Genomic DNA, 23,584 nt, shown 5'->3' with positions numbered 1-23,584 from the left:
ACCAAAAATCCAATTCCAAGCTCAACCTTTTTATTTAAAATCATTGCCCAACCTACAAACCGCTCTTTGAACTGGGTTGACACAGTTTCCCACAGATACACTTCAAAATCTTGTGGAAAGTCCACAAAAGTGCCTGGCTGGTGGGGATGGGGGGTTCACTTTATACAAATGCTCACAGTTTTGAATAAACTCATGGATAAAATTGAAGCCTGAACAAATATCTAATATTCAAACATTCTGACTTTTGGTAAATCTGAACCAAAAATGTTGTGCCGAACCCTTTAGAGTGAGTGTACGCATGACGTCTGTAAACAGAACTGTTCACACCATGGTCATAAAAATTCTAAAACTATATATACCAAGCATATCAAGGGGTTTTTGCTTTGTTTTTTTTAGGTGTGTGTTTGGGGGGGGGGGTGAAGTAAAAAGCTTTTCTCAGAAATAAATATGAATGTCAGTCAATCATCAAGGTACTGCAGTGATAAGACTTTGGACACTTCGTTCTTTTGTCTGATAACATTAACAAACTAATAGAGACATCCATGTTAAGTTATTTTACAACAGCTAAACAAAGCTAATTACAGATGCAGAACTGTCAATCAAACACATAAAGACCTTGCTGCACCTCAAAACACATTCCAATTAAGTTCTTCTTTTCTGTTTTGAGGTTTAAGGGTCACACATAAAGGACCAAACAGAAGAATGTTTGAGGACATTAATAAAACCTTGTTTATGTTGATGAATACGTGGATTATACATTATATTACACATGGACAGAAAAACTTATTGTACATATTATTTGGCTTACACAATAAATACACTATTATTTACAACAGCAATCCTTAAGGTCCTTACTTAAATTTTGGTTACACTACTATCTCTAGATCCTCTAACTAAGTACCCTTGTGGGTGCCATCCTAGTTAACAAGCATTTTTTTTTTAATTAAAGATCCAGATTAGTGCAGATTAAATCAGTTAATATGATTAAAAAAACACAGAAATAGCAGAATGGTTTGTGTCCAAACCCAAATCTTTTAACATTCCTTTAAATTGAAAACCAAAAATATCTTCTAGAGATCGTTAGGGCATGATAAAGGAGTTACGTACCATCTAAAGCAATTTAAGTGGAAATTAGATTGATTAGATGGAAAATAGATGGAACTCTTCTTAAATAAATCTCCGTAATTCACACCAAATGGTTTCGAATCCTTTCAGTTGGGATGAATGTACGTAGATACAGTTTAAGAACATTTTTAGAAACCAAAGAACTAAAATGTCCCTTTTTGTCATTACAGTGGTACCTTAAGGTGTACATTTTTTACCTTTAGTTTGGATATTTACACATGGCAACATACATCACATTCCTCAACAGTGAACCAGTGTAGATGTATGTTTTTTCTCATGTACAAATATATAAACTAGCTTCAGATTATGTATCTTCTAATGGTCTCACCCAGGGACAGAAAAGATAAATTCCATTTAGCAGTTGACTCTCCTTAAATCAGTCCACTATTACTGTCTGTATCTGTAGGTCCACAAATATCTTATAATTTTGAATGACCAAAAATCTGACTAAAACTCTTGTCCAGTTAGAGCTGCAGTTTGTATGTTTTTGGTGATCTCTAAGGTAGAAGTGTGTCACTGGATGCAAGATGCAGAAGATCATTAGATAACATGAGTTGTATAAAGGATTAATCTGATAACTGTGAGAGGCTGAACAATGCATTCAGATTCTATTCAGGTAGCTTCTAAACTGCTGCCAACCTTAAATGAATTAAGATTTCTACAATAACCTATGTTTTAACAGGTTTAATAATAGCTTTTTGCAAGCACCTTGTCAAATATTTTTGATAACCAGTTTACCATCACATTCATCTGATAGTTACCAGCAGCAGTTAAATGATCAAACAGTACCTAAGGTCGGGCTTTATTCTGCAATTATCTGTTTTTTCTAAATCCAAAAACGGTGCCCAATTAGACCTAATAATTTCAGGCTGCTCACACACGTTCTGCAAGTTGCAAGTTACATATTGCACCTTTAATCAAGCGACAATTAAAACAGACCAGACAAGTATAGGCAGGACTGTGTGAGGATGATCAGTGTTATTTACAAATAAATGCACCTGACTGGTTACACACGTGCAAATGCATGTCGCGCTTGGTTTGCTCAACAGGGGTTTTTTGGTCTGTCGGTCCTGGATGCTGTAAAGTTGCTTCGAGACAATGTCTTTTGTAAAAAGCGCTATATAAATACATTTGTATTGACTTGACTAGTAAATACGAACTATCAAAATGATCTCTGCATTGAGCAAAACTCCTATTATAAAAAATAATAAACCTTCACAACAACAAGAGTTTCGCAAGAGGAACAGTTACAAATACAAGAAACGCGCCTAAGTGCAATTCTACCTGCACTGTTGCGCACATTTGACGCTGTTTTACATCAGCCTTAAAGCATGCATGCAACATGCATTTTGCATTCAATAAACACAGAAGAAAACAGATATCAGAGATCAGGAGTAAACAACATCAACGATCTCACCTGTGTGCACGGGCACGCACCAACCCAACTCCTGCACCTGCCTGTGCAAAGAAGTTGCACAAGCTTTGCAACACCCCGCTTCACAGAATCCAATCTAAATCATCCGTGCACGTTTTATAAAAGTAAACGCTCGCAAAGCCGAAACCCGAAATGTCACCTGGTGCCTTTTAACATGTATAAAACATAAATAACGTGTGCAATGCAATATTAAAGCTGAACTGGTTGAAATAGAGACATGGAATAAGCTAGAGAACAGAAGAGTGGAATTGCAAGTGGAGCTTACCGGGCTGCGCGCGCCTGATCAACAGCTGGTTATTAAAGTCGCGAGCTGCGGAGCTCCGCACAAGCCGCTTCACGCGCACAGACTCCGCTTTCTCTTCAGCCAATCAGCGCGCGCCTCTGACGTCAGCCATTGAGTCACCATGCATGAGGAGCGTGGAGTGGAGACCGGAGGGTGGACACGTCGGAGGACCTGCGGGACAAAACTGTACTCCTCTTTTGGGTGGATCTAGATGAGCTGTATGGACTAGCTTTGTATGTCAGTTCAGGTGTTTTGGCCACGCCCACTGTTAACAGGTGTATGACAACAACTCGACCCACAGGGTGTCCCCAAAGTCTGGACACATAGGAAATATGGCAATGACTGGAAACATAGGGCAGTGGTAGCTTATCTGTTAAGGTACCGGACTAGTAATCAGAAGGTTGCTGGTTTAAGCTGGTTTGAGCAAGGCCTTTAACCCTCAATTGCTTGCAATGTATACTCTCAATTGTAAGTCGCTTTGGATAAAGGCGTCTGCTAACTGCTGTAAATGTAAATACCACTAACTATATCTAACTATATGTTTACTAAACTACACACACATACATATTCCATCACAAATAGTGGAAAACACATTGATCCTGTTATTGATTAATATTCTAATGAAATAAAATGTGGTTGAAAATGTATTGAAATTTATTAAAGATATGCATTTTCCTTTTCAGGGTGTCCAGACTTTAGGGACACACTGTATATTAGATCGATAGAGACTTAGCTTGACGACTTTGGAAAATCGATTGCAAATCAGATCTGTGGCCTCACGGAAATAGATCTCCAAAACTTAGATCTCCAAAACTTAGATCTACTCTGAAGTGTTTCTGGAGGAGTGGAGGCTGTTACAGCTGCAAAAAAGGGGTTCATTTCAGAATGGGAAGTATACTTACATTTACATTTAGCGGACGCTTTTATCCAAAACAACTTACACTGTGGCAGTATTTTGTCTAAACAATTGAAGTTTAAGGGCCTTGATCAAGGGCCCACCAGTGGCAACCTGGCAGTGGTGGGGCTTGAACCAGCAACCTTTTGATTATTAGTCCAGTACTTTAACCACTAGGCTACAACTGCCCTACATATTAATTTACATATTTGCATTTGGCAGATGTTTTTTTATTTTTTTATTCAAAGCAACCTACAATTACTACTGAACACAATCTGAGCAATTGAGGGTTAAGGGCCTTGCTCAAAGGGCCAACATTGGCAACCTGGAAGTGGTGGGGCTTGAACTGGCAACCTTTTGATTACTGATTGATCACTGAGCTACTATACTGCCCACTTTTGACCATATACTATACCAATATTTCATCAAGAGACTTGGTCTTGTTTGGATGATGGGGTCAGAGCGCAGGGGCAGCCGCTGTATGGTACCCCTGGAGCCGAGAGGGTTAAGGGCCTTGCTCAAGGGCCCAACAGTAGCTGCATGACAGAACCAGGATTTATATCCACAACCTTCTAGTTGGTAACAGGTCTACCCATTAAGATATCACTGCCATTCACTCTCTAATCTCCATCAAGGTGCTTCATCATAAATAAGAATCAATTATTTATATGTGGTCGTTCTGTGAGGCCAAATAGACTCTGTGAGAGGTTGACTGGACATTGTAAAGTTCTGTAGAGCATCTGTCCTGATTATCCTTTCGTCTGGGTCTGTATTCGAGTCAGTGGACAGTGGTGGCCTCTCCAGCCCTCCCAGACTAGGACTTCTGATGCAGAAGAAAATCTAAACTGTAGTTCTATTTATTTTGGCACTGTTTCTTGTGGAGAAGACAATGTCATGCCTCAGGTAGCAGCAATCGTGTTACACAGCTTATGAGTAACAGAGGACGATCATCCAGGTAGATCAAGTTACTTTCTAGAAATACAGTCAATTTTAGGCAACAAAAACCAAAAACAATAAACAGCCCCTCAAAATAAAGAAAACACAGGCTCACTCAGGCTACTATAAAAGACGAGATTCTTAAAATATATTAAAAGTAAGTCTGGGTTTGAACCTCAGCAAGTGATGTGCTTTTACTTTTTCCAAAAAAATTGAACACCAGTATGTTAGTGTCTGGTGAGCTAATTTACTGGTTGCTGGTTTAGATACGTCAGAAAACACTAATCTGGGGTTTTCACAGCATTAAGTTTTAAAATCATCCAGTGAGTAGCAGTTTTGCTGGCAGAAATGCTTCTTTTTTAAGGAGAAGTCAAAGGAGAATGATCTTAACCTGATCCTTAACCATGTTTGCCTCTGTATTGAGTGGAAAATCTCAGAACATGCAACATGTTTAATCTTAAGGTAACACCATTAGATGACCGCATTAGATTTTCATCTGTCAGCCTAAACAGAAATCTAGGGACAGATCAGAAAGCATTGCCTGGTCTGATAAATCATGATTTCTGCAGCCATTTGTAAATGGTAGGTCACAATTTGGTTCACCAATTTGCTGGTGGCGTATTGCTGTTGGGAATGTTTTCATCCCACCCATTGGGCCACCTAATACCAATCAAGCATGGTTTAAAAGCCAGAGCCGTGACACATCTGACTATTGTTGCTGATCACGTGCGTCCCCTTAATGGTCACAGTTTACTATCTTATAATGGCTACATCCAGTATGATAATGACCGTGTCACAAAAGCACAAGTCAAGTGAATGTGCAGCTGACAAACCTGCAGCAATTATGCAATGCAATAATGCCAACATGAAGCACTAACTGTTTTGAATGAACGTTTCCAACACTGTGGAATCCAGGGAACAATGAACAGAGGCTGTTGAGCACCCTTGTAGTATTATAGTATTATTATGGTGCTGCTAATTAAGTGGCAGAAGAGACTAATATAAATAGTAAGTAGAGAAATAGATGTGGGCTGTATTGAATGGCTAGTTGCCTACAGTATCACACCTTGGACAAGTCAGCTCATTGCACACTTATTCATTCATTCATTCATTCATTCACACTTTTACGTAGATTTACATCTTCTGGAGGTGAGAGGAAACCAGAGCACCTGGTAGAAAACTAACCCAGTTGCTGGAACTGTAAGCCACTGAGCCATCCTGTTATTACAGAGATATGTATTATTGTATTGTATTATTATTAAAAATGATGACATTAGAACATTTCTACTTCATGAGCTCTTATTTAATACTGTGGAAGCTATTGGCACTAGCAGTGTGGTGAAATTCAGTATCAAATTTAATGTGTTAAATATGAATTCATGTCCTGTGATGGACAGGCGACCTGTTCGTAGTGTCTCTTGCCTTTTGCGCAATGAATCGGACCCACCGCGACCCTCACCTGAATGAGACGATGAATGAGTGGATGGTTTTACAAAGCAAACCAGTGCCATCTTCTGGCCAATACAGTAAATGAACGCTGCTGTTGTATATGTACGAAGTTGCCAGATTGTGCGTATTTAAGAAATATTTGCCGTATTTGGTAATGAAGGAGCTTTGGGTTGGTTTGCATGACTTTAAAAGGGTGTGTTGTTGTTATTTAAGTATATAGAATGAATAATCTGTATTGGTTAATAATGTATTTGGAATTGTAATATATCTACGGGCGGGACGCCAGTCCACCGCAGGGCAGACACACACACACACTTCTGGGGCAATTTAGTGTCTCCAATTAACCTGACTGAATGTTTTTGGACTGTGGGAGGAAACCAGAGCTCCCGGAGGAAACCCATGCAGACACGGGAAGAACATGCCAACTCAGCACAGAAAGGACCCGGATCGCCCCGCCTGGGGATCGAACCCAGGACCTTCTTGCTGTGAGGTGACAGTGCTACCCACTAAGCCACCATGCTGCCTGGGCATTTCAGTAAATTTTTTTAAACCCCTTTAAAATATGTTACTATTATTAATAGCATCTAATCATTTAACACATATTTTGCATAATTTCTTGTGTTGCGTCCACATATTTTTGTCACAGTTGTAAGTGTAATTCTTACTTTTGGACTATGATGAATAATTACTGAATAATAAAAGAGGAAATATGAACAATCATAAAAAGAGGCCTTGTTCTCAATTAGTTTAATCAAAATGTGTTAGAACAACACAACATGTTATCTTGATGTTTAACAGGAAAAACACAGTCATTATCGTCCAACAATTTTCTTGAAGTCCAGTCCAGTCCAGCTCAGAATTACAGAACTACAATTGCCTGGTTAAACAAAGCAGCACACCTCGAGTACAGTGGCAACCCAGAGTCTAAACATGGGCTGTCAGATGAAAAATAAAGCACGCTGAACACCAACAGTTCACCCACACAGAGCTCTGGGCATGCACATCTGTCTCCTCCACCTGTCCTTAAAAATCAGTGACGGGAAAGCAGATACTCATGCAATGGCGGTGAAGTAAGAAGAACACTTCGGCCCAGTTTCCTGGAGTGGACGTGAACTAGGCCCAGTCTTGGACTGAATTGAAATGCTAATATAGATTCACCACAGTAAATCTCTTTTAGCCTAGGATTAGGACTGATCTTGGTCCGTAAATCCAGCCCTTGAAGTGATCGAAGAGTCTGACTGATTTGTGTCTGCGAAGGCAGGTGTCAATATTAATTTACATCATGTTATAGAAAAGTAAAATCAACTTCCGTTCACCATCAATATATGCAGATATTCTCACAAAAACAGACAGAATTCACGAACACAGTGCACAAGTCTGCAATCAAGTCAAGTGTGAAACTTTTACGTTTTCCCCGACGAGTATAAAAATGCTCCGATTTCTCGAATGCTCTCAAATGTAGGCATAAGTATATCAAATAAAAAATCCCAGTCATCAGAGATGCTATAAGAAGACGAAGGTTGGTAAGAAGAACACACTTCTGCCGTTTGTTCTACTGCATTGCAAGTTGTGTGGTGTCTGACATTTTTTAAATAACACAAACCATCTGTTAAAGCTGCAGTATGGAAATAAAATAAAAAATACACACTGCTATACAAAACAGTGCATCTTATCAGTGCACAAATAATGTCATTATTTTACTATGTAGTAAGGGTTTGCCAACTGAGATGCAGCCCTGTGAATGCGTGACACCTTCACTGCTACTGAGCTCCTTAATAACATAATAATAATAATAATAATAACTAATGGCTTTTAAATATGAGCTGTATTTATTATTCATTAGAATTTAACATCATGTTTTACACACTGTGGTTACATTCATGACAGGACACGTAGTTACTGGTTACACAAGACTCCTCAGTTCAAGTTTTTAATGTCAAACACAGTCACGGACAAAATTTGGTATCTCCAGACTGTAGGAGAAAACCCACACAGACACGGGGAGAACATGCAAACTCCACACAGAAAGGACCCGGACCGCTCCACTTGGGAATCAAACCCAGGACCTTCTTGCTGTGAGGTGACAGTGCTACCCACCGAGCCACCGTGTATTTATTTTAATGGGGTTAAACTGGTTTATTTGGTGTTGCTAAAGCAAGCTTGTGGTGAAAAGTCATGTCTTGTTCGTCATGGTTATAATCTGGCAGTTCTGCTCATGAAGCTGTTGACCAGTCAACACTTGCTTAGGCACTACTTGATTTAACTTACACTAACAGGGCTTGCACTCTGGAAAGCAATACTGGAAAGAAAAGTTGTACTGCAAGTAAATAGATGGCATAACCTGATACACAATCTATCTTTACTTGCAGTACCACTTTTCTGACAGCGAGGGGCTCTGAATCACTCTGTCCCGTAAAGTGACGTACTGCAGCTTTAACAAATACAAACTAGAAAATGAAAATGGAATGTTATCAGAATATACAAACCATTAAACAAGACTACCGCTCCAAAGACTTCATTTACATTTCAACTAGGTAAACACATGAATAATAAAATATGTAGAATTCAACCAGAGGTAAATACTTTAATAAAGTAAAAAATACAATCAGGAAATGTATGAAGGTATTTTTGCTTGTTTGGGCAGAAACATGTCTCGTCAACTTTAAAATCAGATCAAACCATGTTTCATTTGCACAAATGCTGAAGAAATAGTGCGATTATGAAGTAGATGGTAAAACAAAACCTGATCTGGGCATAAAAATGACAAACTTCAAAAAAGCACAGATTATTTCTAAGTACAACCGGAGCACAAACAGACAAAAATCTTCTCATGTGTTTTCAGATCATGGGGTTCGAACTTCACCGAGGTTAGTGAACATGTGCTGTGATTCTCCTGAATGTCTTGAGGTTTATGTCTGATACACGTTACAGTTTCAGAATACATGGTTAAGGGCACTGTAGAATGAACGTATCCGTGTTCATCAGGATGCCGCCGCGTCTCTCTTTGGTGCTTTGCCTGACCACGCCTAACTCTCGGCACCGTTTGTTTGCGATATGGCATTTGGTTCCGCCGCTGCTCCGGGCTGAATCTTCTTCAGCTCTTCTTCCTCAGTGCCATTCTCCATCTTCTCCTCCAGCATGTTCCTGATGTAGAGAGCAGAGCATGTTCAGCATAAACACACATGTCTACAAGCTCGTTTTAATAGCCTGGAAATCTACACTGGGAAAAACAAGTATTCAACTTCTCAGTTCAAGTTTTCTAATATATGACAAATAGCCAAAAGTATGTAGACGCCCTTCTGATCATTCAGTTCAGGTGTATTGCTAACAAGTGAATACAATCAATCATTTGGTTTTTATAAGGATTTTAACACACAGACATGGGGAGAACTTCATACGGAAAGGACCTGGACTGCTCCACCTGGGAATCGAGAGTGCTACCCACCGAGCCACCATGCCGTCCGCTGAGGTTGGATATGGTTGGACAAGTCTGGTGTGGAGAAACTACAGTGGTCTCAGGTATCAACATACGTTTGACCATTTACTGTAATTCCCTGCATTTGCCAGGCCATGCAAGCACCTTCACTCCTTCTTTTAGGAACTAGTTTTATGGCTTCACGTTTGGAGTTTTTGTCTTGTTAAAACATCCAGATTTAGTTTATTGGCCAATAAAATAAAATTCCTCTGTAATTTGTCCTGGTGTGTGGTGAACCGGATCACTACACGCCCCCTCTCAGCCGCTTCTTATCACCTGCCAGTATTGGGTTCCCACTCAGAGACATAATGCATATGGAAAGCCATGCTAAGCTCCATGTGAACCCCACCCCACCTTTACAAGGTCAAGAGATCCTGTCCGACCTTCCCTCCGTCACACTGTGTTTGAGTGTATGCCTGGTCAGGTTGGTAGCTCTGCTGAGATTTTAACCTGTAAGTTTGTGAGGTGTGCTAGTGTTGTAGACTGCTGCACTACCCAAGTGCCTCAGATTTTATTTTTATTATAGTGTTTGAATATTTTATGCTTATGAATGGATACATTTTGGATTCATAAACTAAAAGTATATTAATTAACAAAAACAATACTTGAATACTTGTTATAAACTTAAACTGCTGACTAAGCCCACACTGAACATTTAGAGAGATCCGTACTCATTTGGTAGAGCAGATGGGCCAACCGAGGCAGCTGTGTCCAGAGAGTCGGAGGCATCCTGAGGGAGGTGTGATAGTGAAGCAGCGTCTCCATCTATCTGAAGCACGTGGTTCTCTGAGGAGACGGGAGCGGCACTGATCGGTGGATTGGTGGAGAGCCCTGTGGGCGTCGGTTCTGCCTCCAGATCTTTGGGTTCTTTATCTGCACTAAACGCAGGGGACGGTGGAGCCTGGGTGTCAAGCTCTGAAGGTTTAATCTGCGTTTCTGCTGGGATATTTGAAGGGCCGCTGGTTTGAGGATCAGCCAGATCTACTAAGGGAGGTTCTGAAGAGAGCAGGGAGGGGTCTAAGGGCTGGAAGCTGTTGGATGTGGGTTTGGGCTCGGAGGGAGGGGCAGTGAGGCTGGAGGTGAGAGTGGTGCTCTCGCTAATCGGGCTACTCTGGCTGAGATCGAATGTGTCGGTGACCGTGTCTGAGTTGGTGGCAACGGACAGGGGGAGGTCCACCACTGAGGACATGACTTCTGTGTGTCGCCTAAACAGAGATAAACAGAGAGAGAGAGAGAGAGAGAGAGAGAGAGAGAGAGAGAGAGAGAGAGAGAATACAATTAAGATTGTATTAATAGTGCTTTTTAATATTGCATTTGCTAAGTCTGAGAGAGGAAGTCCTGCAAAACCTGAGGGCGAACGGGAAGAAACTCATCACACACAGACAGTAAGAGTGAGCTTCCAGTTTATTGTATGAAGGAGAGAATTTAAATAGTAGGAAATAACAGGTGTACATGAGAACGTGAGCCTATGTCTAAGCTTAGAGGGATTTTAATGGTAAAGCACAAAGAGAATTATTTATGAGCAAAGCCCCGAACCAAGTTAATGGTTAGGCGTGTTGGGGTTGTTAACATTCGGGGGGGAATAAAACCTGTTGAAACAGGTGCTATGGTTAGCTATTACTGAAATAAGCAACTCTGTTGTTTGATTGTTTGTTTATTAGGATTTTAACGTCATGTTTTACACTTTGGTTACATTCATGACAGAAACAGTAGTTACTCATTACACAAGATTCATCAGTTCACATGTCAAACACAGTCCTGGACAATTTAGTGTCTCCAATTCACCTCACTTGCATGTCTTTGGACTGTGGGAGGTAACCGGAGCACCCGGAGTAAACCCACGCAGACACGGGGAGAACATGCAAACTCCACACAGAAAGGAACCGGACCACCCCACCTAGGGATCGAACCCAGGACCTTTTTGCTGTGAGGCGACAGTGCTACCCACTGAGCCACCGTGCCACCCCGCAACTCTGTTGTAACACAGAAGCCAGAAGAGAAGGACAAGTCACCAAAAGTTTATGGACACCTTGATACTTTACCTAACAGTCAGAACTAAACAGGACTAAAATGAATTATAAGCTGTTCTAACATAAATGTCAATGTCCACAGTCAAGCAAGCATCTTCGTGTGCATCAAATAAGCCTCTAGTTTAATAATCATTTAAATCTTGACCCAAATTTCTTTCTGATCAAATGAACTTACATGTCATTTGGTCACAATGACCAGGAGTATGTTTGGATGAGGAAAAGTATTGCATTTAAACCTAGCAACTCTGTAACTACTGTCAAGAAAAATGATTTGGGGTTGTTTTGCTGGGGTATTACCAAAATAAGCAGTAAAAATGTAGAAAATGGATTATTCTTCAGCAAGGCGCTCGAATGATGCAACAGTCTAATACAACCTGAAAACCTGAAGCTGACAGTTCAGCCCGAGTCATGTCTGAAGCAGGGGAGACCTGATAGGTATTCGCCTCCTTGACGCTACAATATCACCTCTTACTGAATAATAATAGAAAAGTGTGGTCCTCTGTACGCAATGTGGTTTTCTGTCTTCTAAAGATGCGGCCGAACACAGCGGGTTTATTTAGCAAGAGAATGACCCAAAACACACGTCAAAACTGGTAATGGAGCTGCCAAAAGTCTGAAATTTAAAACTAGACGTGCTGTAGATGTGTGCCACAGAAATCCACCAATAAACTTAATAAAATAAATAAAACCAAAGAAACTAAACTCAAGATTTTTGTTGGACTGGTGTTCCAATGATTTAATTATAAAAATCATTGATATTCAAAGCAGTCACATGCACGGGTGTATGTACACATTTGATGAACACATAGGGGAGCTGTTACTCTAAAAACAGAAAGAACTAAACTAGGGCTGGCACCGATCTGATACTCTGTATCGGTATCGGTCCGATTTTGGCCCAAATCACTGGATTGGATACGAGTAATCCGATCCGATACTTTTGCTTAATGTAAATAACACTTAATGTAAATAAGGCCATTGTTTGTGTGTAAAGCAAATAACACACAAAGATACGTTCCAACAGAGTGCCGATTATTGCCAGCTCACTCGGCAACTGCCGTAACAAGGTGCATCTTGATGATATCATTAACATGTGCCACTGATCTCATCCGCAGCAGCCATTCAGAAATTAAAACACACTGATCTACAGGGGTTGGACAAAATAACTGAAACACCTGTCCTTTTAGTGTGGGAGGTTTCATGGCTAAATTGGACCAGTCTGGTGGCCAATCTTCATTAATTGCACATTGCACCAGTAAGAGCAGAGTGTGAAGGTTCAATTAGCGGGGTAAGAGCACAGTTTTGCTCAAAATATTGCAATGCACACAACATTATGGGTGACATACCAGAGTTCAAAAGAGGACAAATTGTTGGTGCACGTCTTGCTGGCGCATCTGTGACCGAGGACCGAGACAGCAAGTCTTTGTGATGTATCAAGAGCCACGGTATCCAGGGTAATGTCAGCATACCACCAAGAAGGACAAACCACATCCAACAGGATTAACTGTGGACGCAAGAGGAAGCTGTCTGAAAGGGATGTTCGGGTGCTAACCCGGATTGTATCCAAAAAACATAAAACCCCGGCTGCCCAAATCACGGCAGAATTAAATGTGCACCTCAACTCTCCTGTTTCCACCAGAACTGTCCGTCGGGAGCTCCACAGGGTCAATATACACGGCCGGGCTGCTATAACCAAACCTTTGGTCACTCGTGCCAATGCCAAACGTCGGTTTCAATGGTGCAAGGAGCGCAAATCTTGGGCTGTGGACAATGTGAAACATGTATTGTTCTCTGATGAGTCCACCTTTACTGTTTTCCCCACATCCGGGAGAGTTACGGTGTGGAGAAGCCCCAAAGAAGCGTACCACCCAGACTGTTGCATGCCCAGAGTGAAGCATGGGGGTGGATCAGTGATGGTTTGGGCTGCCATATCATGGCATTCCCTTGGCCCAATACTTGTGCTAGATGGGCGCGTCACTGCCAAGGACTACCGAACCATTCTGGAGGACCATGTGCATCCAACGGCGGTGCCGTGTATCAGGATGACAATGCACCAATACACACAGCAAGACTGGTGAAAGATTGGTTTGATGAACATGAAAGTGAAGTTGAACATCTCCCATGGCCTGCACAGTCACCAGATCTAAATATTATTGAGCCACTTTGGGGTGTTTTGGAGAAGCGAGTCAGGAAACGTTTTCCTCCACCAGCATCACGTAGTGACCTGGCCACTATCCTGCAAGAAGAATGGCTTAAAATCCCTCTGACCACTGTGCAGGACTTGTATATGTCATTTCCAAGACGAATTGACGCTGTATTGGCCGCAAAAGGAGGCCCTACACCATACTAATAAATTATTGTGGTCTAAAACCAGGTGTTTCAGTTATTTTGTCCAACCCCTGTACTTCAACTTTTAGCATAAAAAAAAAATCATCTACTACTGCCACATCTAAAAACACTGCTTAAACACAATAAGTATCAGTATCGGACATAAAAAAGTGGTATCGAGCCAGCCCTAAACTAAAACTAAAACTAAAAACAAACATGTATACAACTGTATAAAGCAGCAGCTTCCAAACTTTTTATTAGTAAACAATGAGGTAGTGGCATCCCAAATACTCCAGACTTACTCAGGCTCTGTAAGGGGCGTGGTCTCATTGGGCTCGGAGTGTCCTCCTACATCGTGATTGGCTGTGAGTCCGTCTTCACTCCTCATTTCCACTATAGGCTCCTTGGAATCGTCTTTCCTGTGAGCAGAGAGACATTTAGATTTAATGTACAGTAAAAATGTAAAGGGTTGATGTAGCCATTCGATTTAAATAGCTAATGTAGTCCTGTGTACTGTGTAGGGACAGTAGGGGGGCTAATTGGAAGTTTGTATTTTTATTGTAATTTATATTATTATGTTCTATTTATTAGGTTTTTATTGTTTTACACACTTTGGTTACATTCATGACAGAACAGGTAGTAACAGGTAGTTAACCCACACAGACATGGGGAGAACATGCAAACTCCACACAGAAAGGACCCCGAGTGCTCCACCTGGGAATTGAACCCAGGACCTTCTTGCTGTGAGGTGACAGCAGGTTGGAGAAAGCTCTTTATGGTCCACCATGTCCTGAAAGCAAGTTTGGTATGAAGGAACTCCAGTGGTCTGCACAGAACCTTGACCTCGACCTCATTTAACACCTTTAGGATGAACTGGGTGCGGCACGGGGGCTCGGTATGTAGCACTGTCACGTCACAGCAAGAAGGTGGGGGATGGGGTCTTCCCGTGTCTGCAGTTCGGTTAATTGGAGACACTGAACTGCCCTATAGTTGAATGTGTGTGTGTAGCACCCCCCGCGACCCTGACTGGATAAGTGGTTAAGAAAGTGAGTGAGTGAGTGAATGAGTAAGTGAGGATGAACTGGAATGTCAAATGTGTGCCAGTTCTTGTCCAACATCGGTGCCACTTTGCAGCTTAAATGTGGACACAAATACATCCACACTCTGAAATATTGCTGAAAGTCTTCACTGAAAAGTGGCGTATGGATGTTATGTTTTCATTACAAATATTTTAGGATTAATAGAACCGTAGATAATTCTGTTCTTACACAAGTGCAGCCTTGCCTGCCTCTACGTCTTTGCCCTTGGTGCCCGTGCCTGGTTTGCCACAGAGACACATCAGCAGGCCACACTTGTTGAGAAAGCAGCAGGTGGCGTCCACGACCAGCAGCACGACCACGCAAACCAGGATGAGAATTCCAACAATCACACCTGTGTTCAGGCCGGCGTCGTCCTCTATGAAGTCTGGGGAGAGAGAACAGCGGGCGGGGGGGGTGCAGGGCATGAAAGAGAGAGAGAGAGAGAGAGAGAGAGAGAGAGAGAGAGAGAGAGAGAAATCACTCAGACATGGAAGAAAAGCACAAAAGCTAACGTAAACAGCAGAGTCGAGCTAATGCGAGTTATTCCACTTATCTGACTACAAGGATTAGTGAAAGCAAAGACGAACACTGAAGCGGTAAGTCGGAAATAAATGGGACACTGATGCTGCCTCTCCACTACCAAACAGAACCGGAACAGGTTACATTTGGACCAAAGTAGGCTTTTCACATCCCAATTTAGATATGTCTAATTCCCCATTGCACCCCTGAGGGTTGTAGGTTAGCACACACTCCTCCGTTTAGATCTGCGACTTTTGTTTCTGTGTCTCAACCTAACAGAAGGGGTCTGGTGATTCCTCATCAGACCTTCCCTCCCTCAGACACGGCAAATGGTGTCTGTAGAGCCCCAGATCAGCTTATTTACCTTAATATCACAACGTGCTCTTATATATGATAACAGAAGAGTTATTTCACCATTCCGGTATAATACTGCACCCTTAAAACGAAATAAAGGTAACGATAAATGATCGTTATCAATTTATTAAGTTATTAAGTTAATTATTATTCATTTATTTATTAAGCATACTCGAAGTGTGTACTTTTATTATTAGGCTAAATTACAGACTCGTCGTTGCCCTTCATGCAACATTTAAGCAACTTGAAGTTAATGTAGTGATTACTGATTGAATCTGAACATCACAAAGCCACAACAAAGGCTCTGGGACTAAAGTAAACCACAGTGTGAGTCATTATCCCCAAATGGAGAAACAGTAGCATAGCGGTAAATCTTCCATGAGCTCCTATTACACCACTGGATTCTGTCAAGAAAAGGAGACAGAGATTCCACGACACTGAATTACTGGCCTTTGATTATCCGGAGTATTTTTGTTCAGGAGTTGCTACTAAAGTTGGCATAACAAGTTATTGAGTTTAAAGTAGCAGTTACTTTTGTTTAGTAAATAATCTGAAGTTTTGTGTGCTGTATTTCAGGTTCAGTTTTATTTGAAGATCAAAATTTGCAAAATGAGAAGAAACCAAAGGGGAATAAACTTTGTAAATAGTGTTTCGGGCATCATAGTACCATGGAAGATCCATTGTTTTTAGTTTTGCTTTAGAGTCTGTATTATAGATTCTGATGTTATAATACATTTATGCCAAATAGTTATAACTGCTAGCAGAGAAGCAGCATCAGAAAAGCATTTACAGTAGTTAATAAAACATATAAAATTAAAAAAGCAAATCTGCAGAGGTTCGATTAAACATAACTGTTATTGCACAAGCATGTTTAGATCTTAAGATTGTATTATTTTGAGTAGTACAAAACTACTTACCAGTCAAATCAGCAACAATTAATCTGATGATGTCAGATGCTATGAAAATTAATTAGATGATGAATGGGTCACAGGTAGCACTTTGCTACAGCACTTTACCAAAAAAAAAAATTTAAATCCTAATGAAAGTTTTATATTTAATTTTCTCATACACTATACAGCCGGTTTGTGGACACCTCTCCTTGAGTTCAGGTGGTTCTGATACACCATTGCTCACATGTGCAGAAAATCATATTCATTTCATTTTCATGTTTTACCACCACTTTTATCTGGTCAGGGTCACAGCAACACTGGCTTCCCCGGAATCACTGGTCCATTGTGAGTCCAAGGCCATCAAATCAACACCCCCCCCTTCCTCTCCTGTCAGTCCATCAGTCCTTAAAACCACTGAACATCTTTGGGATGAATTGGAAGGTATATGGCAAGCCAGGGCTTCTTATCTAACATCTGTCTTTAATGAATGGATATAAATTCTCACAGACACACTCCAAAATCCTTCCAAGAGGAGTGAGGGCTATAAGAGCTTGTGTAACTTGACACAAGAAAGAAACGAGGGTGAGAGTGAAAGCTTTCAGTCCTCTACCCGGGTTACCGGTTGCGTGTGTTTGCTCACATGAGACAAAGACCCAGCAATGTCTGGTTGCTTCTCTGTCTCTTTATAGGCCTGTGCACAGGTGTTGTGCATTAGGCCTGACTGCCGGCTCGCTGTTGACCCCCTAGTGGCTGGAGTCTGCCTAGCCCCAAGGCCACCCCTTACAAATACTAAATGCTTTTTTTTGGTCTTTTAATTTAAAAGGTTAATATTTAATAGTGTGACACTTGTTATTTAGAAAAAACAGTTTCTTAATAAACTGCAATGCTCAACAAAAAGTCAAATACTAAATGCTTTTTTTGGATTTTAAATTTAAAGGTTAATTATTAATAGTGTGACATTTGTTATTTAAAAATAAAATTGTAATAAACTGTAACGCAATTAATTAAATAGTCAGCTAGTTTATCTGTACAGTATATAAAAAATTTAATAATCCAGATGTGCACACGGCAATATAATACAAGGCAAATATTTTTTCAGCCTGTTTACGGGGTAACAGTCTGATCTGCACGTTTTATAAAATAACATTCAATGTTACAAAGTATTTCATTAAAGTTCATACAATGTACATTTTATACAGGCTTCCAGTCGTGAGAAAATGGGTTAAATATTTACAGAAAGGCAGAATACGGTACAGAAAATTACCGTACGTGAACTCAGTTTAGTATTCACTTTGTTCGTAAACAGTACAGAATCAGAGTCACTCGGCTGGATAGAAAAGATGCTTTACAATAAAGATGTGATGATGGGAAACTGAGCGAGCTTTCAATGTTAATTGTGTTAATTCTCACTCCAGGCTCAGAATAGAGATAAAAAAAGAAAAGACGACGACATCTATCTCACAGTACAATATCAGAGCAAGAACAGCATGAACAAAGCCAGCACCATCGGCAAAACAGCGCACGTTACTGAACTGCTGCCGAGTGTGACTGTAACACACACACACACACACACACACACACACACACAACACGTACACAAATACATGTACACAAATAGATTGCATGAATGCAGTAAAGAAAAAAAGAAGAGAGAGGAGGAGGATATTGTAGAAAATATATTGCGTTTGTGGAAATGTGATGATCCGTCCGTATCCAACACCAGGCACAATGACACAGGACAACAGAGAGAGGGAAATAGGAGAATAGGAGGGGGAAGAGAGACAGGGGGAGGAAAAAAACAAGAGAAAGAACCGTCAAAACCACAGAAATAAAGTTTGAAATTGAAACAAAAGGTGATATGAGGTCATGGAAGGAAAATGGTGAAGTGAATGTGAAGAAAAAAAGCGTGTGCGGGTGGGTAAAGCAGCTCGGTTCCTCCTGAGCACTGCTCATCATTTACAATCCTGGATTTTCTGCACTCTGAGATATTCCATTCGAACGCAACTATTTATCAAGCTCAGTCATTTAGAAGCCAAATTAGATCTGAATCCAAGAATGAGAAAACAGTTCACAGAGCTCATTCATCACTCTCGCATATTCAGCACTGAGAAAGCAAGAGGAGAATAAAGACGAGGAATCAGAAGAGAGGACTGAAACCACACTGATGCATGCTCGGATGGCACAGCGGTCTATTATGCCAGCTTTACGCCACCGCCGCTGAGATCCGGGTTTGAATTGGGCGTCTACACAGAAATGACCGAATATATGTGGGGGGTGGCTGAAGCCCTGTGATGGATTGCTGCCCTGTCAGGGGTATTCCTGTCTAGTACCCAGTGTGTAGCAATGGAACCTGTCCCGAAAAGATGCAGAACTTGCTGGCACTTTATTAGGTGCAGACCTGGCACACCTATCTAGTACATTTATTATTTATTAGGAGTTTAACGACATGTTTTACACACTTTGGTTACATTAATGACAGAACAGGTAGTTACTGGCTACACAAGATTCATCAGTTCAAGTTTAATATCAAACACATTGTCAAATTGTCATGGACAATTTTGTATCTCCCATGGACTAGTACTGGTACTGGACTAGTAACCAAAAGGTTGCTGGTTCAAGCCCCACCACTGCCAGGTTGAAATCAAACCCAGGACCTTCTTGCTGTGAGCCACCGTGCCACCCCATCTGGTATAGACATTTATTATTTAGGTGACACCTACCATACAGATGCAACCTTCGTAGGTTTACAATTACTGACTGTAGCCAAGCTGTTGTTCTGTACACTACGTCAACCCCTCTTATATCCCCCACCTTCCCTTCCCAGATGATGTTTGGGTGCTGATACGTTTTCTGCACTAATGGCACGGCAGTGTGTGTTGCTCTGGGTGTATCAGGTGCAGCAATGTTGTTGGGATTTTTAAATACTTGATCTTTGAACTTACTGGCTTCTTTATTAGGAACCACATGCACTGTTAGTATTTGAGCTCCCCTTGCAAAATCAAAGACCAAAACTCCCTGTTAAACAAGTCAAGGGCAGAAGTGGCAAAAAAAAAAAAACCCTCCCTAAATACTACAAGTAGATCGATAGATAGTAGTACTACTACTCCAGTAGTAGGAACCTTGTAAGAAACCAGACCCAACAGGAACCCATCCTCTTTGGGTGGTCAAGAGGAAAATTTGAATGAATTAGCATTAAACAAACCAGACAAATTGAACAAAATTAATTTTAATCCCCTGTTTGAAAACTGATTACCAATTCTCTACCAAAGACTTTCATTGATTCTTTTTTTGGCAGTGTTGAAAAAGCCAGTGACACCGGACAGGCGATTAGTTAGACGACAAAAAAGACAAATGGAAAAAGAAGAACAAAATACACTTTTGTAGAATAAACCTGTATGAGAACGAGTAAAATGCTGAACTGAGCAGATGTTAAGCCATGCAGGACAGGAAGTGAGGAACAGCACTCCAGAGAGGAAGCACAGGGCAGATAATGAATAATGACTGCAGCACCTGAGCCCTGCTCCAACCCAGCTGTATGATGCATTAGGTGTAAAACTGAACCTTTAAATTAGTAGATTAAAGACGCTTCAATATTTGTCACTTTGACCCACTTTACTTTTACCCAATCCGGTCATCATATATGCCCATTTACTTGGCACATTTAAACCAAACCCAAAAGCAGCGAGCTACACTTGCAGGAGAGCACTGAACTGTGACAGAAGTAAGGACCTTCCCCGAGCTGTTGCCACAATATTTAAGACATAAAATGTAGCTTACACAGTTGGTTTTATATACCTGTTAGATATGGACATGGCTAAAACACTAGAATGCAAGTGAGAAAGGGTGTCCATATATTTTTGGCCATATGAATGGCACCAGAGTGCAAAGCAAAATTGAGCATCTTCAAAATTTTGGATTTCCAGGCAAGATAGTGAAAGAAATTTTTTTATTGATTTGATGTTTTTCCCCCCAATTTTCCTCCCAATCTAGTCGTATCCAATTACCCGATTGCATTACTGATGCTGACCTCCACTCTGACTGAGGAGAGCGCGACTGACACACGCCCCCTCCGACACGTGTGCAGTACCAACTGCATCTTTTCACCTGCACAAGGTGAGTTCATATGTGGATCAGCTTTGTGTACGGAGAGACACACCCTGATCACACACTATCCCTCGTCTCTGTGCAGGCGCCTTCGATCAGCCAGCAGAGGTCGTAATTGCATCAGTTATGAGGAATCCACGTCCAGCCAATCATTGTTCGTGTCGGTGCCCAGTCTGCCGGTAACAGAGCTGAGATTCGACTGACGAGTTTGTGATTTACCGCTGCGCCACCTGACCACCCGATGAAATGAGTTTTGATGAAATGTTCCTATCTTGTAAAAGCCAAGTTACCAATCGTAAGCACGAATTTAGAACGTCCACCAGCAAACAGATTTGGTTGACATTTGGTGAACAATTTACTGATATGAACATGGGACAACAAGTTTGTTTTCTAGGGCTTTTCATTTAGACCTAACTGCTCAAAAACACCTGACGTCAACGTTTGAAAGCATTCCGCTCTAAAGAAAAACAAACTGCTGGCTGAGGTTTGGCGACTTTCTGATTGCAGCGCTGCCACTTCCCATCGGCTTCCATGTGAAATACGTCCCGGTGTTTGGGGAAAAGGCAGCCAGTGTGAACGCAGCCTTAATGAGTTCCAGCACTGCCAATTTCCTCTCCTTTGTGTACGTTCTTACAATATAAGTTCATTACCTCCTATTTTCATGTACAAAACGGTCCCAATCAGGCATCAAAGCTACATTCACACGGTGTCTAAATTAATTGCTAGTGGACAAAAAGTCATCTGTGGGAAGACAGAATGTGAAAGAAATACGAGCAGTGGCTGGAGGTGGCAAACCACACAAATGAGTGCTACGTAAATATTAAACCCATACAGAGTAACCAAAAACCAGAGCTGTAGGTCAATAAAACAGCTCACCGAGAGGTGATACCTGAATTGAAAGCAGAGCTGAGACTGCTAGTGCGAATACTGTACATCAGCACTAAAGAAATAAAGCAGTGCATCAAATTCAGACCCCCCACGGCTGCTCATGTGGCACGGCAGCCTAATACGCTAGCACAGTGGCTATCAGCCAGGGCGCCGAGGCACCCTAGGGGGTCTCAGTGAGCCCAGAGGGGGGTCCTGTTTAATTTAAATGAGAAAAGTAAAAAAGAATGACATGTGATGGAACTGCTGGCATATGAGAGATTTTTGTGCTGTCATATAGATCTGCTTTAAACTACCTACAGCCTACATTAGGTATTTGAAGATGGACACATTTGATTTGCCCATCACAAAAGTGCTGAGGTCAACAAACGGTGACCACAAAAGATTACGATTCAGTTGTTCAGATCCCACTGAAGTAGATGAAGGTGAGGAAGCTCCTACCACCAGTTTACCAGAAGTAAAGGCTCTACATCAACCTAAATCAGAAAACTCTATGATATTTACCCTCATCATGGATTCACTGAATTTTCCATGAGCAAGAACACAATATGTTTTGTCATCCTTGCTACAAGTGTATGAAAAATATCATAACCAGGGTGCCCAGGTGGCGGAGCCCTGGTCCCTGGTTTGAATCTCAGCACTGCTCCCGGTCGGCTGGGCGCCACCTAGCGGGCACAATCGTCAGTGCCTGCAGCAGACAAAATTGGCCATCATGTCTGCTGGGTGGAAAAAGACCGGACTAAGTGGGTAGGGTTTTCAAACACTGTGCAAGGACCCTGGTTAGCAGCCCCAGGTGCCTGTACAGAAGTGGAAGAGCCTCATGTGCGAATCCACCAAAGCAGGGGCGGAAAAGAAGGGGTCCGCAAGGACTGCGCACATGTTGGAGGGGAGGTGGAGCTACGCTAAATCAGGAGAAAAAGGGAGAAAATGCATCAATAAATAGACAAAAAACATAACCTGTGTTGACGGTGGGGTCTAAGAGAAAAAAAGGTTAAGAACCGCTGTGCTAGCCCACCACTAGACGCCACAGGCCAGATGGGGTATAGCCCCCTTGCCATTGCAACACATCTCTTACTTTCTGGTAGAGGCTCTTACATGAGCAGAAGAATAAAGAGAGAAGTGTGAGGCTCTTCTTGGCAAGGATAAATATAGCTTAACCAGCATAGCTTGACAAAGTGCACAGAGAAATTAAGTATTTTTTAAATTAGAACAATCCAAAAAATAATTTATAAAATGGAGAACTAGCTACATCTACAACATTCTAGTAAATTACTGTTATATCTGCTTTATTGGGCTGATTGTTTTAGTGTTTTGGGGTAAAAATGGGAGAGGGGAACCATCAGGACCCCCAGCCTAATGTATTTGACAATCAACGTTTAAACACATACAAATCTAAGCAAATGAATCCTTCATACCTGTCTGTTTAATGTGTGTTGGAATATCAAGGGTTAAATTAAAGAGGTCTGCCTCTGATATTGCTGGTTAGTGATTGGTAATTCAGCTGTGAATTTGTAGAGAGACCAATTTTAAATGACAGTAAAACTGACCAATCATATCGTCCCTCGAGGGGTGGGGCTTTGTTGATCTCGGAGGGTCACGTGAGAGATAAATACGTAAAACAAGAACACACGTCAAAAGAAGATTACACCTCAGTTTAATTTAGACTCTGAATCTCTTATTTCTATGGACGCCCTTGTGGAAGCGCCTATAGCCGTTGGGCCATAAGAGCGTCTCATTGGCATGCTGCTTGTGTGGCTCTTGCAGAGAAGTGAGAGATGGAGGAGAGAAACAAACTAGCTC

General features: G+C 41.4%; 2 protein-coding genes across 3 annotated transcripts in view; both read right to left on the bottom strand.

The window, feature by feature from the left end:
• Nucleotides 1–2,912, bottom strand: part of zbtb16b (zinc finger and BTB domain containing 16b) — a 59,881-nt gene extending 56,969 nt beyond the window's left edge. Inside the window, exon 1 of one of the 2 annotated variants that reach the window (XM_063016298.1) lies at nucleotides 2,826–2,912. The gene's annotated coding sequence lies outside the window, so the exon portion shown is untranslated. Of the gene's footprint in view, nucleotides 1–2,542; nucleotides 2,763–2,825 lie in introns of those variants that run through there. The other variant, XM_063016299.1, reaches the window with a different exon arrangement.
• Nucleotides 2,913–8,693: 5,781 nt separating this feature from the next.
• ncam1b (neural cell adhesion molecule 1b) overlaps nucleotides 8,694–23,584 on the bottom strand; it is a 99,735-nt gene continuing 84,844 nt past the window's right edge. Inside the window, exons 18-21 of the mRNA XM_063016979.1 lie at nucleotides 15,222–15,417; nucleotides 14,256–14,372; nucleotides 10,270–10,803; nucleotides 8,694–9,267 (exon numbers count right to left, since the gene is read on the bottom strand). Coding sequence (XP_062873049.1) covers nucleotides 9,150–9,267; nucleotides 10,270–10,803; nucleotides 14,256–14,372; nucleotides 15,222–15,417 — 965 coding nt within the window. The 3' untranslated portion in view covers nucleotides 8,694–9,149. The remainder of the gene's footprint in view (nucleotides 9,268–10,269; nucleotides 10,804–14,255; nucleotides 14,373–15,221; nucleotides 15,418–23,584) is intronic.

The sequence above is a fragment of the Trichomycterus rosablanca genome, chromosome 20, assembly GCF_030014385.1.
Source record: "Trichomycterus rosablanca isolate fTriRos1 chromosome 20, fTriRos1.hap1, whole genome shotgun sequence".
NCBI lineage: Eukaryota > Metazoa > Chordata > Actinopteri > Siluriformes > Trichomycteridae > Trichomycterus > Trichomycterus rosablanca.
The sequence above is the reverse complement of the archived record's forward strand: the minus strand, read 5'-3'. Positions and strand labels throughout refer to the sequence as shown.